Below are 17,699 nucleotides of genomic sequence, written 5' to 3' on the forward strand. Positions count from 1 at the left end.
ACGCCACGACCACAACAACAACAACGCACGCCACGACCACAACAACAACAACGCACGCCACGACCACAACAACAACAACGCACGCCACGACCACAACAACAACGCCACGACCACAACGCACTGCCACGACCACGACCACAACGCAAGCCACGACCACAACAACAACGCACGCCACGACCACGACCACAACGCAAGCCACGACCACAACAACAACGCACGCCACGACCACAACAACAACAACGCACGCCACGACCACAACAACAACAACGCACGCCACGACCACAACAACAACAACGCACGCCACGACCACAACAACAACAACGCACGCCACGAGTACAACAACAACAACGCACGCCACGACCACAACAACAGCAACGCACGCGCACTCCACAGCTTTCCACCTCCGTTTGCTAATTAAGCTTTAAAAAAAAACCCCATGAAGTCAGCTCAGGTTTGTGCTGCGTGGGTCGATATTTGTTTGTTGGCGGAGCCCGGAGGCTCAGGTCTGTGGCTCCCACGGAGCACGCAGGGCGTTTAGTTAGTTCCTGGGAAACTCGTTTTGTAAAAAAAAAATTTTGTCAGCGGCGCAACGCAACGCTCCCCTCGGGGGCGCCGACGCCCAGTCAGTGACGCGAGGAGGAGGAGGGTTCGGCGCAGACTTTCGCACAGCTGCACTTGTTCACCCACGGTGCCCGGATAACGAAGGGGAGCGGGCATCGTCTTGAGCGGCGCTTTTATACGACGGGTGGAGCCGTTCGAATGTTTGCTCTTGCGGTGACGATGGTTATGGGCGCTGCGGGCGGGCGGGCGGCAGTGGCACGACGAGCCCGGTGGCTGTGTGCAAATTGGCGTTGACGACGAATCGTGACATTTGCTAAATGTTTAGTCGTGGCCGATTCGCGTCAGATTATCGACGAGCGAGAGTTTTTGAAGCTCGCATCGACGCTGCCGCCGCTGGCTGTATGGTTAAGCTGCGCCGCACTGCCAAGCCACAGGTTCAGTCTCCCGGCACGGAGATTTATGATACATCCCCACCTCCACCACCGCCGTCCACCCAGCAGCATACATGGGTTACGCCACAGTCTTGTGATCGGCAGTTCACGTGCGGCGAGGTAGAATGTGGGGACGTCACACATCTGGTCAAGCCTATGGAAGGCGTGGGCACGCCGCGACAGCACCTGTCGTCGGCTCGAGTGAGGGGGCGTCTGCCAGCGGCGGCGCAAGTAAGCAATTGCTGAACCGCGCCTTTCACCTTTCGTCATCGGTGTAAAAATAACGACAATTAGACGTGCAGTGTTCAGGTACAGTGGTCAGGCTGTGGTGACCCTCAGGCACGCAGCGATTCTCCCGGTGATTCGGCGAGTCGTCGCGGTTAGGGGGGGGGGGGGGGCGTACGAACGAACCAAAAAGAAACAAGAGCGAGACGGTAAACACTCAGTGACAGGAAAAAAATATATAAAGATTCTTTTTATATAAAAAGAAACGAATTGTAACTCCCGAATCACGACGGATCGTCAAATCACTCCGTGTGACGGGGTGAGCAACCCGTCACACACGAGTGAAACGCACGGGCACAGACGCTGCTCATTGATCTCGCGACAAGGTGGATGATCTGACGAGGGCGGTTGATGTGACGACGATATGATGGTGGCCTTGCTGTGTTGTTGACGTTGGCAGGCCGGTCGACCGCGCGACGTCTGCACCCTGGGGTCGCCATCGTCGGGCTGCCGATCTTCATCGACGTCTCCCCCCCCCCCCCCACTACCGCCACCGCCGCCACCGCCACAGATCCTTCTGCTCCTGGGAGCTGGTTTCACGTGGTGGCTTAGACTGTGATGTTCCTTCTCTAGCACCATATGAAATCGGTGTCCCTGGAGTTGGACATACTTCACCAAACGGCGAGCATACGGCCGCGTCCACGACCGTCCGCTACAGCTGGCTACGCGCTGCGAGAGATTCGGCCGCGAGCCGCCCTCGGACCAATTTGTCGGGGAGCGTTGACCGAGTACGCAGACTGCCAAGGGTAGCCCAGCATTGTCGCAATGTGCACCTATATATACACATCGCCGTAGAAAGCCGAAAAATAAACACATTTCGCGATTGCATCCGGGCAAGACGAACGGGATCAGGTCCAAATCGTATTGATTGGTGAGCCGTGTACACTCACGGCTAGCCAAGAGCCAGCCCAGTGTGTTAAACTGATCCTCGCTATCGTTAGGGCTCATCGGTGAGCCGCGCCAGCCTAGAGACCATCATTGAAGCATTGGGGCGAGGAGTCCCCAGATAAATAAAACTTTGCACCCGCCACATGGTCACACGCCGGCGGCACGTGCCGCCCACCGTGGCCGCATGAGAATCGACAAAAACTTACACTGGCGCCAATTGCATTCCCCGCAAGGTGGCAGCCACCGGTGGGACCTATCCGTGCGTGACCTTCACTCTCGGTTGCCGCAGCCGCACCGACGTCGGCGAAGTGTGACAACGTCGCTGGCATTGCTGCCCCGAGCGTAGGCCCACGCGTGTTGTGTTGGTTCCTGTGCGTTTTGCGGCCTGCCGGATGTGGCTCGAGGGGACGGCTGGGGAGTGGGGGGAGGAACGGCTTCTTTGAAGCTCGAGGGGCAGCGTGCGGTCCTTGCCCACGGTCCTTCTCGAGGAAGTCGGGCGCGCGTACGTGGTTACATCAGCCGTGCCTGGTTACATCAGTCGGACTTTGGCGAGGAAACGGCCCTTGGCTACCGCATTGCGGCGGTGAACTTCGCTCGGCATCTGAGCTGCTCTTGCTGCTGGGACCAAGCCAGACAGCCGCCGACGCCACCAAGACCCAGCCTCCCATGCCACAGCCGAACCTCGCCCCGTCAACACGGCCTCACTGAGGCCCACCCAGCCCCACCACGGCGGCACTCAAACCAGCCGGTAGTGCCCAGCCCCACCCAGATGACTGATTTCTCTTGGTGTTTAGAGTTCCGTATGCCTGGTCTAGCACCATTTGAAATCAGTTATGTGGAGAGGGTCTTTCTTCGTGCCCGGGCACTGGATAGAGCCTGGCCAGGGGAAGCCGCCGCTCCATTTTACTGCGTTGCACAACCTCCACGGTAAGTTTCCAGAGCGAAGGCACCAACGCCACTGCAGGCACCACAGCTCCACCGCAGGTACCACCGGCAGTTGCGCAACCATGTACACATTTCAGACGGGAAATAGTTTCTACCGAACCAAATACAGGGTTGCTAATTTCTGGAAACGCAAACATTGTAAGTGGCAAGATCATACAAGCATTTGGGGGGGGGGGGGAGATCCGCAATTACCCCTCCCCAACCCACCGGGTGCACCCTGTGACCGCCACGATGCTTCCAACGACCTTTGGCGCAAGCCGACGCCACCTTGGGCTCGCCGGGATCTCGTTGGGCCGTGCACGCACACGCCGGGATACGAAACGAAAACAACGCCGCCGCCGCCGCAGCCGCCCTTCCCACGGCGCGCAAGCAAACAAGACGGAGGATCGGCGAGCCTGTCGGAGCCAGCAAGCACCGTCCCTTCTTGCCCGCGACGGCCGACGCCCGCTGTAATTGCCGGCCAATTTGCATGCGCGGCAATTACGGCGCGTGCTCGGGACGGGGCTAAGCTCGTGGGCTGGCCGCGTTTTTCGCGAGAAAATAATACATCGGGTTTGGCGCAACCGTCTTTGACCCGAAATGCTTGCGAGAAATGTTTTTTTTTTTTTACCACATCCCAGCGGGCCAGGGTTGTAATCTGCAATGTTTGGAGGTTTGTGGAATGTAATGTTTCGGCAAATCTTAAGAGCTGCCGCGGTGGTGTAATGATTTAGCGCACCGGAATTACAATCCAGGATTCCACACGGGTTTGATTCTTCTTCCAGTGCGGCACTCGAAACAATGGGAAATATGTTTTACGAATTCTACTCCCGCGCCGCTCTTTGCCCGGCGGAATAAACGGGTTAACCACGGTGCATCAGGTGATCGCGTGTGATGGATGGGGTAAAGTGCAGTTATTTTATGGTCCTTTATATACAGATTTTTTTAAATGTATGGCACATTAAGATGTTTTCGATTTGAAAGGCGCTTTATAAAATAAAGATCATTTAGCGTGGGTACGCACACCTCGTCCAACTCGCCCGGTCAGCGTAGACCAAACTCCCAGCTGGGTTCACGGGGACAGAGGCCCTCGATTCAAGAGCAGTGCGAGCGAGCACTTGCAGGGCTGCCCCTTTACCTTTGTATTTTGAGTCGTATCCATCGAACGATGCAGGTCGGTTTGAAACAAATGGGAGCACTCGTTACACCTTGCCACAAATGAACCACAATGCCTTCCTGATCTCGTCAAGGAGTGTAAACCATCACGTGAACTCCAGTCCATCCTCAGCGGCTTGTGTCTCGCCACCGAATAAATGCGGTCGCTGCGTCGCGCGCTTGGAGATGCGCCTCTGCGGCCGTCCGGAACGCTCTTCCGATATGAGGAAGCCACCGGAGCTACGCACTTTCAAATGTAGATTGAACTCATTTCTTGAGAAACTGCCTTTTGTGTTTAGTTTGTTGTCCTTCCCCACACACCTCCAGTGAGCACGGTTGGTTGCGTACGGTGCGAAAGAAGTTCAGTATACACGTGACTTTGCCAACCTGCCCACCGAAGCCCTCGCAAATGTTGGGGGGAGTTTAATCACCGATTATAACTTCATACCATGCGCTGTCGTTGAAAAGTGTCGCTCTTGAAATAAAAGGCCGCCCCCCACCCCCAAAAAAAAAAATCTTGTCCGGAGCACTGTGTGTGTGTATACGTGTGGAGCACTGTTGTGTGTACGTGTGAATGACGCACGAGGATGTGCCGTGTACCAGTGACGTGCGGTGGGGTCAATGGCTGGGGAGCCACTGGCTAGTGTCGGAGCTAGAGTCACACACTGAGGGGGGCGTGGCCTCACTGAGGGGGCGTGGTATCACTGAGGGGGCGTGTTAGACACGTCACCCTCGGTGAGGCAGATGTGATAACTGCCTCCCCTGGTGCTTTTTCATTGCAGTTTCATGAGATCAGCGAGCCTAAATATCTTTATACACATACGTAAAATAAGTTACCTGGAGTATGAAAGGCGAGGACATGAAATGAAGGGGTCTACAAACATTACATTGGTGACATACTGAGATAGTAACAGGCACGCGCTTATTGCCCACACTCCATCCAGTTACTGAGGGGTTGCGCAATCAGAGGGGAGGCTGAGCTCGTCGCTGCCTCACCTCTCGTCTCTTCCTGTATTTGCAGCGCAGCTCCGCAAATTTGGCGATTTTACTATAAAAATGATTGGAATCGTACAGAAATGACAACAGATCGGTGGGAAAATCTTAATATTTATTATATATGTTTTTACTTTTCGTAACAGCTATTTTCATTGGAGTATGACAGGCGAGGCTCTGTCTCCCCTGACCCGCACGTCCCTGCCGTGTAAAGTGTGGCGCTTGCTTCAAGGCCGAGGCAACTCGAAGCGCCTCTCGTTGCAACCAATCCAATGCCCCGTCACAGTCCAGCCAAGGTGGGTGGGTCGGGGTCGGGGGCGACCCCCCCCCCAACCCCCCCCCCCCCCCCCCCACACACAGTGGCAGCTGCGTGACACAATGAGTACCCTCCTGTTGCTCCACCCTGCACCAAATTGGGCATTAATGTCTCAACATCGGGGGCGATGTTGAGGCTCATCCTCGCAGTGGCGAGCTGTTAATTCCCTCGCCTGGTATACAGGAGGTCGTGGGATTCGATCCCGACACTGACGCTTGTAGATTTGGAGTTCATACTCTTTGGTTCTTTCGGTAAAGTCACGTAGGTAGAAATAAAATAAAACAAATCACGACGTTTCGATCGCAACACAAGCGGTCGTCATCAGATGGAACAACCACAGCAGGAAAATGCTGAAGTAGGCGAGAGAGCTGCCGTGGCCAGAGGTTATATAGGTAAGAAAGGGGGGAGAGAGGGGGGGGGGGCAGGGGAAAGGGGAAGAGGACGTGAGGCTGGTGGGGGAAGTGGGCGGGGCTAGAAGTGGGAAGCTTGAGTGTGGGACACGGGGGGTGGGGGAATAAAAATCTAGTAAACGGCAGGTAGGATGGAAACAATCACAACCAGTTAAGGCATTACCTGGTTAATAACATTCTTCCAAATGATTGGAGTTTGCGTGTTCTCCCCGTAGTCGCGTGGTTTTCCCCTCCGCATTAAGAAACATCCGTTCGGCGTATTTGGCTGCTATGCATTTCCACACGACAAGCCACTTTTTGTTGAGCTATAATTTGTGGCCATGTCGCTTCTGACAAACCCCTGCTTCGCTCGGTGGGCTTTTGAGTCCATGCAGGCCTCCCGTGCCATCACCATCCCTGGCGGTCGAGTGCATCCCATCTGCTGCTGCACACGAAACGTCGTCTTCGTCGCCACCTGTCTGAGAGCCGGGGGCGGCCGCCCTCTTGGACCCGTTCTGTAGTTACGCTGCCAATCCGTCACCAGCCGTGTGCGTGCCCATTTGATTTGTCATAAACACCCAACACCTAGATTTGAAGCTTTCGTGACTGCAAGGATTCATATTCTTAGGTTTTTTCGGTAAAGTCACGTAGGTAAAAAATAAAATTAGGCACTGCTCGTGAGAATAAATTAATAAAAGTATTTGACTTTTATTATTTTTTTTACCTATGTGACTTTACCGAAAAAAACCTAAGAATACCCAACGCACCGTTTACTCCACGCAATTGCCACTGCAGCCAAGTCCATTGTTGTACTGTACTTGTATGCTTCCGAACAACCACGCTGCCCGCCTCCCAACCCGCACTGTGGCGATGTACGACCGAAAAGGCATGGGGAGACTTTAATCCAGCAAGTGGATCAAAACTAAACAATTTTATTAGACCAGGTAATGCCCACTAAGATAGAGCTTTTTCACAAATTATATCTCAACGAAGTGGCTCATGTGGAAATGTAAAGCAGTAGCCAAATACTTTATAAACGCGCGTGATGTTGATTCTAATTAGGGAGACAAAAAACCGGAGGAACCGGAGAAAAATCCACGCGGAGAGAGAAAGAGCGAGCAAAGTCCAATACACCGCAGGCGTCAAGGTCCAGGGATCGAACCCACGCCCTCCTGTGTAGCAGGCGAGGCCTTTGTGAAAGATGAGGCGGCCTTCGTTTAACGCCTCGCCTCTCGTCGGGCAAGCTCTCTCTCTCTCTCTTGAAGGCCCCACCTATTTTGGCCACAGAATTCAATTGACACCGATCGTGGACATCAGTCACGGGACTCATGTCCGTGAACTGTTTTGTGCCAATTACAACATTGGAGGCATTGTAAATTGCGCTGTACAGGTAAGTATGTTCAGCCGGGCCTGGGTGTGGTGCACGCTTGTCATCCAGACCTTTTGGAAGGCAAGGTTGGTGGTCGCCCCAATTGGCTTAAATTATTGAAAAGATCTGCGAGGCCATCGCGGTCGATATGTTGTCGGCCGTTACCTGTTAAGGGGCCGTCCATAAATGACGTCACGCGATTTTGGACGATTTTTGACCCCCTCACACGGCGTCACAAAAAGCCAGACCCCCCCTCAAATATGACGTCACAAAGCTCTGCCCCCACCCCCAAACCATATTTCCAGTTTGAAAATAAAACATGCTTCAAATCGCTTTAAACTAATGTCATTGTAGTGCGCATTTAATGTGGCGCTGCACTCTGATGTTGTAGGAGAAAACATTTATTAAAAAGTATATTTAATTAAGTAGAACGTGTTGTCTATATTTATTGAAAGTTGCGCATTTTGATGTGGCGTCACATTTCTCAAACACATCGTCACAAATGTCTGACCCCCCCCCCCCTAGGCGCGTGACGTCATTTATGGACGGCCCCTAAGGTGTGCACTGCGCGTGAGAATAACCAGCGCTGATGTTTTACGGCCGAGTTAACTTAGGAGGTGGCCCACAACGTGTCCAGATATCACGAACCGCTGGCTTTACCTATTTGTAGTGAATTGAACCCAGTTGGCCAGGGTGGCGGGTTTCAATGCCTTCAGGGCAACTATCGCCCCCTACTGAGAAGACTTGGCAGTAGTTTCCAGAAAAAAATCGAGACTCGGTATGAGCTTTCCTGGGTAAAGCATCATCAAAATATACACAAAGAACCCCCGTATAGCCTTTACACACGGTTGGGCAAGGGCTGTGAGCATCTATGAAAGCTGGTGTGGCCCATGAGAAGGGTGGGCGGCCAACACCACTCCCGGCCGCCTTTGTCCCCTCAATGCCGATGTCCTCTGCCCCCACCCGGCACGCGTTTAAAGGTTGAGCTTACCTAGAGGAGGCCCAGCAGGGGCTGAGAAGACACGCGCCACTGGTGAAACCCATTGGTGGGAATTTAACTCATTCAAGACCGAAGCAGGAGGAATTATCCACAATTCTGGCTATCGCCTGATAAAGCTGGTTGTAATTACGAGCGAAACGTCCTCGAATTAAATCTTGACTTAAAGCGTTCGTGACTGCGGGAATTCATATTCTTTGGGTCTTTCGGTAAAGCCACGTAGAGAGGTTCAAAGAAAATAACAAAAAACTACGACGTTTCGATCGCAACACAAGCGGTCGTCATCATGAAAAGGAGGTTAGCTTCTTTAGAATACGTACTCGAATTGTAAATGTTGTGGGTTTACTCTCCAACACACTAATCTGCTGAACGAGCAACTCATTGGCATGTTTCGTCTACGTGACAACCCTTCCTAAGTTGGCTTGTCGGGTGGTGGCAGATTTAACGACACATATTTACTCGATCTAACCCAAAGAAACTCGATAAATGGGCAACATTGGTCGCAGCCTACGTGGTAACCGATTGAACCCAGGCTGCCTGCTACATAGCTCGATGTCGAAGACCACTGACGCACACAAAATACACGCGGGCCAGCGGCGGTAGAGCGTTCGGTGCCTAATGCAGAAATCCGCGGTTCGAATACAGCGGTCGCCCTGGTTAATACCGCCGGTGTCATAACCATGATAATAGTAATGTCACGCACAGGCTGCTTCACTCACGAGTGAACGTCACCTCAAATCAAGTTGGGCAAATATGCCAAGTGATCCGGTCTATCAAATGGTGTATTCAACCCAAAACAATTGTCGCATTTTCCCACGTGACAACTTGATTTCATTTGGTTCTCGTGAAGAATTGGCATTGTACCTACTGAGTCAGGGGCTTGCAAACAAAATAACAAACGCCATTTATTTAGAATTTGGAAGAAAAAACCCCTAAATATTTCAAGAGCCGCAATGCACGTGCACACGAGACGGCCCTTCATAACGATACCACCAAAGCAGTCCTTGAAGATCCCCGCATGCGTCTGCGGAGCCGCAGGTTACCGACCCCGGCACAAAGCGGTCTAGCCCAAAATGTAACTAATTATGAATCGCGTTTAACTTGTCGGTGGTTTCTTTTGGCCCATCGCGCGGAGCGAGTTCCTTCCAGGGTGGGGTCGTTCCGTTTTGACGGAATGTAGCCACGGGCAGGTTGGCTGGGACACCTCGTCTCACGATCACCCCCCACCCACCCACCCATCCCCCCGACTGCTGTGAACACCTTGTGCCGGCACACAGGGACAGCTGCCCCTGGGGGTCCCCTTGCCTGCTAGACTGCAGGAGGCCAATGGAACGGTTGTGCCCGAGGTGCTACGCGAGACGCTGCCGAGGTGTTTGGATGCAAATCCATGTCCTTAAATGCACGCGTAAAACACAATTTCACAGCAGAGGTTGCTCTTATTTCGGGTCTGGGGCCAGAACGTCAGCCTGTCCTGTAACGTCTTCACCAGGCACTAGTGACGTAGTAGCGTGGTTGGCATGGGGCTCCCTGTTCAATTCCCCTCCTCTTGAGTGGTCTGCGCAGGGAAAATTACATTTGTATTTAATTCAGGACAGATTTAGCAAAACCAACACGCTACGTGCAAACTTGTGTATTTGTGTGTGCGCATATGTAATGCTGGGAGCGGTGGCGCAGTGGTTAGCACACCGCGATATAATCTCTGTGACCAGAGTTCAATTCCCACTCGGTCAACATCGGTGACCAACATGTGAACCGGTCTCCTCCAGGTCGACTCAGCCTTAAATGGGCACCTGATGCGGTGCGTAAACACCAGCCCCGGAGAGACAAAGGCGGCCTGGCGTGGTGCTGGCCACCCCCTTTGTGTGCCGTTGCGGCCTTCATAGGTGCTCGCTAACAGCCCTTGCCCCAACAGTCTGTTAAGGCCATGCGGGAAAGTGTTTTTGTGTTTTGTTTATCTGCGCTATGGATGCTAATACTCGAGCAGTTTACAAATGAGTGGCCAACATAACTTGCGCACGTAATGAGGACACAAGTCTGAGCGCGCCGTGCGGCCGTGGTAGAACGCACATTGTGTACAAGGCGGCACATGGCCCAGAACAGAAGTTGGGAAAAACATTTGTGGCAACGACTTGCTTGCACAGCCTTGTCAGTACCGCACTGCCGGAAGAGCGCCTCTTCCCACGCCGCACCAGCCACGGCAGTTGTTTGACCATGCTTCACCGTGTTGGTCGATGCTGGTTGGCGACGAGAGGGGTTGAGATCACCACCGATGTTGAGCCACGCACGAGAAGGAATCAAACGCGATTCACTGGGCTTGTGGCGCAGCGCGCGAACCAGTGTGCTGCGACGAATTGAATTGCGCGATGGCGGGGACACGTCGCCGGCCTGGGGAGGGGCCTTCATCCAGCAGTGGATTGACAAAGGGCGCTGTCGAGATGTCCGGCTTGGACACGTGAGCTGCGTTAAATTATCCGGGACGTGACTCACAACATAAGAGCCTAACAGACTGACCCGGCGAAGTTAAAGCAAAACTCAACAGAGAAGCAAAGACGACGCAAACTGCACTCTCAATGCACAGCAGCAGAATGATCAGCAGCATAGCACCTCCCCCCCCACCAACACAACACAGTCCGGTCTCACTCGGCGTGCGTGTAAATGCGACAGCAAGACAACGCACAGAAACAGTGGACTTATCGATTTATTTCAGAGGGAAAAAAAAGAGACGGTCGGTCACAGGCAGAAGGAGGAGAGGAGGGTGGTGGTCTTCAGCCCGGCCAATTCAAAGTGTGCTTCTCGGCGAGACACCCAGGCACCGCGCGTTGCCGGCGGTACGGGGAGAGACACCGAGGGTGCCTGCGGTAACTCTGTGTCGATGGTGTAAAGATGGAGGCGGGGGAGGGGGGCTACGAAGAGGGCCCCCCGCGTCTGTATAAAATCCAGGTTTTTGCGGAACACGTGAGTCGCCGTCGTCGTCGCGGTGGTGTATACCATCACCCAGCTTCGAAATTAACAAGTTGCGGGTAATACTTATGTACAGCGAGCATTATCTTACATCACTCGGGGGAAAATAGTGAATGCATCCGTCGTGGCTATTCAATCAGGATCGTCGTTAGTGCTCATCATCGATTTACAAATTAGCAGCGCGCACGTACGTAAACATATCGGACATTATGGATAACTTTGCATTTCCGTTACGCGAAATGAAAAAAATACGTTATGGCAGTATTCGTTATACACGGGGAGGGGGTGGTGCTGTGAAGACCAAAACTGAAAAGCGAACGAAACCGGACAAACGATCCGGGGCTGCGGACAGGGTCTCGGGGGGGCATCTCGTGGGGCTGGTTTTGGTGAATCGTCAAATTCTCAACGGCGGCGACGCAAGTGGCAAATCGTGCATCAAGTCGGCACCAGGTGGTTGTAGCGAAGTTCTGCCGCGTTGGTTGTGGTGCACGGTTCGGGGCTGGTTTGCTCAGTTTGTCAGGATGAGAATTAAGGCTCCTGCCAGGATCTCATTTATTAAACTGCTATGGTCATGGTTAGCTGGCGAGGTAGTTTAGACTAGGCCGTAGTGGCTGATTGGCTAGTTTAGACTACAGTGTAGTATCTGATTGGCTAGTTTATACTACGGCGTAGTGGCTGATTGGCTAGTTTAGACGAGGACGTAGTGTGTGATTGGATCGTTAAGGGATAAGCATTTGGCCGGCTAGTTTGTTACGGTTCATATTCGTGTGTTCCGCTCCCCAAGTATTCGCCCCTTCCATTACCGAGTGAGGCCTCTTCACTTTCATTTGCTTTTCAGTTGTGGGGTTAACAACACCAGTGGCTTGGCCCTTACTGGCAGCGGTGGGCAGCTCCCACACCGACACTGTGGCTGTACATTCGCCCTGGCAAAAAGATAACGGTCTTCATGTAAACGCCACGACCATCATCGTAGTCCATATAAACACCGCCCATGACACGGCAACGGAACAACATGACGAGGGGATGTTCCGGGAAATGGCCCCTTGCTCAGCAGCAGAGAGAGGGCAGTGCAAAGGGCACGCAACCATTCACACCGCACTGCATGTGCCCCCCCCCCCCCCGACTCCTGAGCGATACGATTGTGATCGGGATTCGGCTTCAGAATTGATACATTTTCTGTCCCGTTTTCACCGTCTGAAACGTTTCGCCTCGTTTGCGCAGCTTTTCTCTGCTCTGTTAGCCCTAAACGTAACATTCGCGAATCAGTCGTCTGTACAATTTCCGTAATTTGCATGAAATGTACGAATAAACGATGGCTCGCTCGCTCGCTCACGGGATCCATTGCGTGCATCGCGATTTTGATTGATTAATGGACGCGTCGTTACGGGGCCCCGAATCGCAGGCTCCGCTCACTGCCAATAGGGCCACGGAAGAGGGGGGGGGGGGGCATCTCGACATCGACGTGAACTCACAAACTTAAATAAAAAATATTTCACAATAAAAACAAATCTCAAACGATTAAAATAAAAACGCAATAACACCTTTGATTGCATCGCCTGTGCCAACGATGTAGACAGTCCGGTCGCCGGCCTTAAACTCGCGTGTGCCGCGGCTGAAATTAGTGATGCGCGGCGTATTTACATACAAGTTGATATACGGTAATTCCATGTAAACACAGCAAAAGAAAAACGAATTAGTGTAACATCAAAAGCTAAGCATCAACCGCACATGATTGAGATCCATAAAGCCCGACCTTCCACACATTTGATTCCTTCTAGATTTGAAGCTTTCGTGACTGCAAGGATTCATACTCTTAGTTTTGTTGGTAAAGTCACGTAGGTAAAAAATTAATTAAAATTAATAAAATTATTATATTATTTTTATCAATTTTAATTTCATTTTTTACCTACGTGACTTTACCGAAAAAACTAAGAGTACATTTGATTCCTATGTCATTTTCTCTCTCCGACAGCGAGAACCCTTCGGGCACCCATCCCCCCCCCCCCCCCCCCGCGTGTGTCTCGCGTTGCTCATCCTCACGCCGGGCTCAGGTCGAATTCACGTGCGGGGAAGGCGATTCAGGGGTGGCGGCAGCGGCGGCGGTTGAGGAAACCGGTTCAGCAGCGCTCCCGAGAGCGACGTAAATAAAACAAAACAAGGTCAAACAACATCCCCGTTGCTGTGGCCCTCCTCTTCCACACGAGGCTCAGCGAGGCTTTCCCCCCAGAGAAGACAAATAATGATGATGGTGAGAATGACGAGTCTTAATGTTTTCACGACGGCAAGCCGCTTGCGATTCTGTGAAGCGGTGAATGTTTGCCCGCTGAAAAATGAATATTCGCCGCAGACATTATGTTTATCGACGGAATAACAGCAGTCGCCTCTTAAAAGCCAACCAATGACGTCATCCACCCCAAGGATGGTTTACGCACGAACGGCCGCCTCAACCCCTTACCCTTGTCCATATCTGAGCACGTCTCAGTTACAGACTTAACAGGATATACAATAAAAAGGGGAAAAAAAAAATGACCGTGATAATATAGTTTCCATAGCAGCGCCCTTTGCAAACAAGGCTACATACGCAGTCGCCTTTGAAGCAGCGCATGTAACGATTCGCACATCCTTCGACTCGACGGTACGTCATGGCAGCGCAATACAGTCGCCCCCGCCATAGGAATGTGGATTTTCCACTCCTGACTCTGGGGTGCCAATGGGAGAAATGAGCACCAATGCTTCAATAATGCTTATTTGAGCAGGATATCATTTTTTTGGATTGCTGGTGTAATCTGCACCAGCAGGGTCGTTTGTACTGTCTGTTGAGAACGCTTCCACCTTGACGTCTCGTTCTCGATTTGTACGCGAGCGATTCAACGCGAGTACTGCGAGCGTAAGAACCGAGTTTAATCGCCGAATCGATGGCACCGTTACACGCCCACTCTCGGAGCAACGCGGCAGACGGCCACAGTAAACTGTGAACGCCAAACATCCGCGCGTACGCGTGGACTGTGTATACGTAGGCCAGATCTGCAAACCCGGCAGTCGGAAGCGGACTTTGAAAAACATAATCGACCGCCAAAACCGGACAAATATCAAAGCTCCGTCTCGTCAGGTTGCGACTGTTTGTGTCAATTTCGAGGTCAAATTGTAACGAGCGAATCAAACTAACAAGCGTGCATATGTTACAGGAAGGTGCGATGCGCACAACCGATAGCGCTTATCTCCTAGCCGCACACTGTGTGAAGCTTCATCATTGAGAAAAGATAAAAACATAGAAATAGACTTGACACGTTGTGAAATGATATCATCGTGGTGACATCACTGAGGTGCTATAACAAAGCCTTCCCCTGAAGTTACAACTTTACAGTTGCTTTCTCACTCAAGTTCCAAACTTCAAAAGAACAAAAAAGAATTGGGCAGGCCCGGGGACACAGCCTGAACACATGACCTACAAGACAAGAACTAATTGTTATGTGAATTTGCTCTTCCTGCAAATAATAATGCTAAAAAAATAACACAACATAAAATATAACGGCGTCGTAAGCGACTAACACTCATTCGCTGTTTTTCATTGCACAATGTATCACTGCGGCTGTAGTTGTACGCGGCATCTGGTACAGGTACAGTGCGTGCGCACACACACAACCGGCACGAGTCCCTCCCGTCGTTTCGTTTCACACAACGGGAGCTCCGGCCCACGATCATCACTTCGATCGGCTAAAATTGGAAAATAAAACAACGCACGCACGACGTGTCATCCGTTTTACGTCGCCGGAAGCGCCACGTAGCGACGGCAGATTTTCGCATGTGAATCACCCCCCCCCCCCTCCCGCTTGCAACATCGCAACCCACCGCGCGCATTTTTGCATATACCGTAGAAGCACACGCAACCGCTCGGTGCGTATGTACATATACACACCCGCGCGCGCTTCAATGCATAAGGTGTGCGTAATTATATACAGCAAGTACAAAAGACAAAGATCCCCCCCACCCCCCTCCATGTATAGCCTTAACAGACTGTTGGGGCAAGTGCTGTTAGCGAGCACCGATGATGGTCAACACGGCACACGAGGTGGTGGGTGGCCAGCACCACGCCTGGCCGCCGCCTTTGTCGATGTTTACACACCACACCTAGTACTCAATTGAGACTGAGTCGACCTAGGAGGAGTCCAGGGACCGGTTAAGATATTCGTCACTGATGTTGGCTGCCAGCGGAAATTTAACTCGGGTGGTCAGGTTCGTAGGGCAGCACGATAACCACTGCACCACCACTCCCGGTGTACATTGACACACAGACTCATGAACACGCAACTCCCGTGCCCTTGTCACTGCAAGATGCTCACGTGGCTTAACCGGCTGCCATTGACGCGACAGCCAGGTGTAGAAAGGATGCATCGATTAAAGTTTCATTCTTTATGCTTTACAATACACGTCTGGAATTGCGTGCGCAAGACAGGAGATTATATTACGACGAACGCAAATGTTACGACAAATTATAAGCCACGAGCGAAACCAGAACTGAGAATGGAAATAAAATAAAAAAAATTAAAATAATAAAATAATTATTATTTTATGATATTATTTTATCATGTTTTATTTGTATTATTTTATTATTTACATTCTACGTGACTTTACCGAAAGAACCAAGAAGATGAATCCCTGCAGTCACGAAAGCTTTAAATCGAAATCAGAACTGAGAAATTTACGAGACAAAACCAGTTAATTTGAAAAAATTGTAATCATGACCACCAAATTGCTGGATTATGACAATTCATGGCATCTTTGGGGGTTCCTCGTTATTTTCCGAAAGTGTTGATGTTTAATGCTTTAAAATTTGCTTCTAATTGTGATCTGGGAGAGCCTCGTCAGGTCTCAAGACTCTCTCTTGCAGGAAGATTCTTCTTGGTGTGCTTGGCCGATGGACATCGTCCTGTGAGGAGTGCATTCCTCTTTGCGGGAATAAACCGGAATCTGGATAAACCCTACGTACGCGAGGGGACAGCACTCAACACGGACGACAAGTCGGTGATAGGCCACATTGGGTGCAGCGACTGCACAAAGCTTCTACCTCCTGAACGTGGCTGCAGCAAGTCGGCTATGGGGCTTATCGATGTCACCCGCCATGCAGGGGCTGATCCCAGACGGGGGTCTGTTGGGGTTGACCACCGCTCCTCCCCCACCAGACCCTGAAAATTAGCATTTTGTTGATTATTTATCTGAAAAAATTGATCAAATGTGTTTTTTTTAATCGAGAGAGCCAGATGCAAAAAGCTTGAAATTTTAGGACTGCCCCCCACTCCACCCTCTGCCCACCTTTTTGAAAAGTTTCCAGATCCGTCTCTGCCACCTTGGCCCTAGCGCATCGCGACGCCACCGCCAGCCAACCCAATCGCGACATCGCCAGCATCACCGCTGCCTCCGTCCGGTGAGCGCTAAGGCAACAGGCTGTGAGATGTGGCACGCGCAACTACAACGACCCTGTCGCACGCGCTCACCGCTCTGCACGTGCGCGTGCACATATAAAGCGATTAAAAAAGACGCCGGGGAAAAACCATGCAAGGAAACGTTTTAAAGTTCCACCGCCGAGAGCCTCGGGATGTAGGCACGCTGCGTGTGTTACTCTCTCCCCTCGCTCACCGTCGCTCAAAATGTGCTCATCGATTATTATTGTCGTCGCTGCAATTATTACTGACGTACAAATCGACATTATTAAATTGTTAATTTATCATCCGTGATGTCCGTGTCTTTCCATGTGGGGGGGGGGGTTGTCGACGAAAATAAAACATGGGTGGGGGGGGGGGGGGGAACGAAATAGCGGCCTGGTGCCGGGCACAACTTCGACTCTCCCACCGACTGACCGACTCTGCGAGTTTCTCCGTTAAGTTTGCACGACCGGGCTGAAGGACGAGCCAGGCGAGTGAGCAATTGAGCGGCTGACATTAGCCCGGGTCACGCTCGAAGGATGACGTCGCCGGAGGAGGGGGAAGGTGGGGGCGGCGAGATAGAGTCGCCCCTCGTGGCGGCAATCGTCCAGGGACTACGGAAAGTGTGGGGGCTTTGACAGACAGTGCAGAGGGATGCACTTCGGCCTAGCGGCTAGCTGCTTCTGGCTGTCCAACAGGCTCGCTGGCGCGCTTTGCACCGGCGAGGGAAGACGGAGCAGCAGAAAGAGGAGAGATGGGGAAGGGATGAAGGACAGACAGGAGAGGAAGAAGGAAGAGACGTTGGTTAGTACGCAGCTGTGGAATCGTTCCTCCCCTCCCCCCCCCCCCCCCCCCCCCCCCGTGTGCGTAGCATGCAGAGCGGGGGGAATCGTAGGTCAGAGTGCCGGCGGGTAAATTGACGATGTGGTCTCTCTGCAGGGCGCCTGAATCACGATTCCCAAGACTGTGTGTAAAGTGCAATCAAAACGATGACAGAGTGACCGTGTCCG

The 17,699-nt window shown here is 52.1% G+C and overlaps 1 protein-coding gene across 6 annotated transcripts in view; it reads right to left on the reverse strand.

Moving 5' to 3' along the window:
* Window positions 1-9,824: 9,824 nt before the first annotated feature.
* Window positions 9,825-17,699, reverse strand: part of LOC133351742 (protein bicaudal D homolog 2-like) — a 55,933-nt gene continuing 48,058 nt past the window's right edge. For 5 of the 6 annotated variants that reach the window (XM_061567209.1, XM_061567210.1, XM_061567211.1 and 2 more), the window contains one exon: window positions 10,991-17,400. In XM_061567209.1, coding sequence (XP_061423193.1) covers window positions 17,304-17,400 — 97 coding nt within the window. In that variant the 3' untranslated portion in view covers window positions 10,991-17,303. Of the gene's footprint in view, window positions 9,864-10,990; window positions 17,401-17,699 lie in introns of those variants that run through there. The other variant, XM_061567214.1, reaches the window with a different exon arrangement.

The sequence above is a fragment of the Lethenteron reissneri genome, chromosome 38 (assembly GCF_015708825.2).
Source record: "Lethenteron reissneri isolate LAM-NWPU_2019-01 chromosome 38, ASM1570882v1, whole genome shotgun sequence".
Lineage (NCBI taxonomy): Eukaryota > Metazoa > Chordata > Hyperoartia > Petromyzontiformes > Petromyzontidae > Lethenteron > Lethenteron reissneri.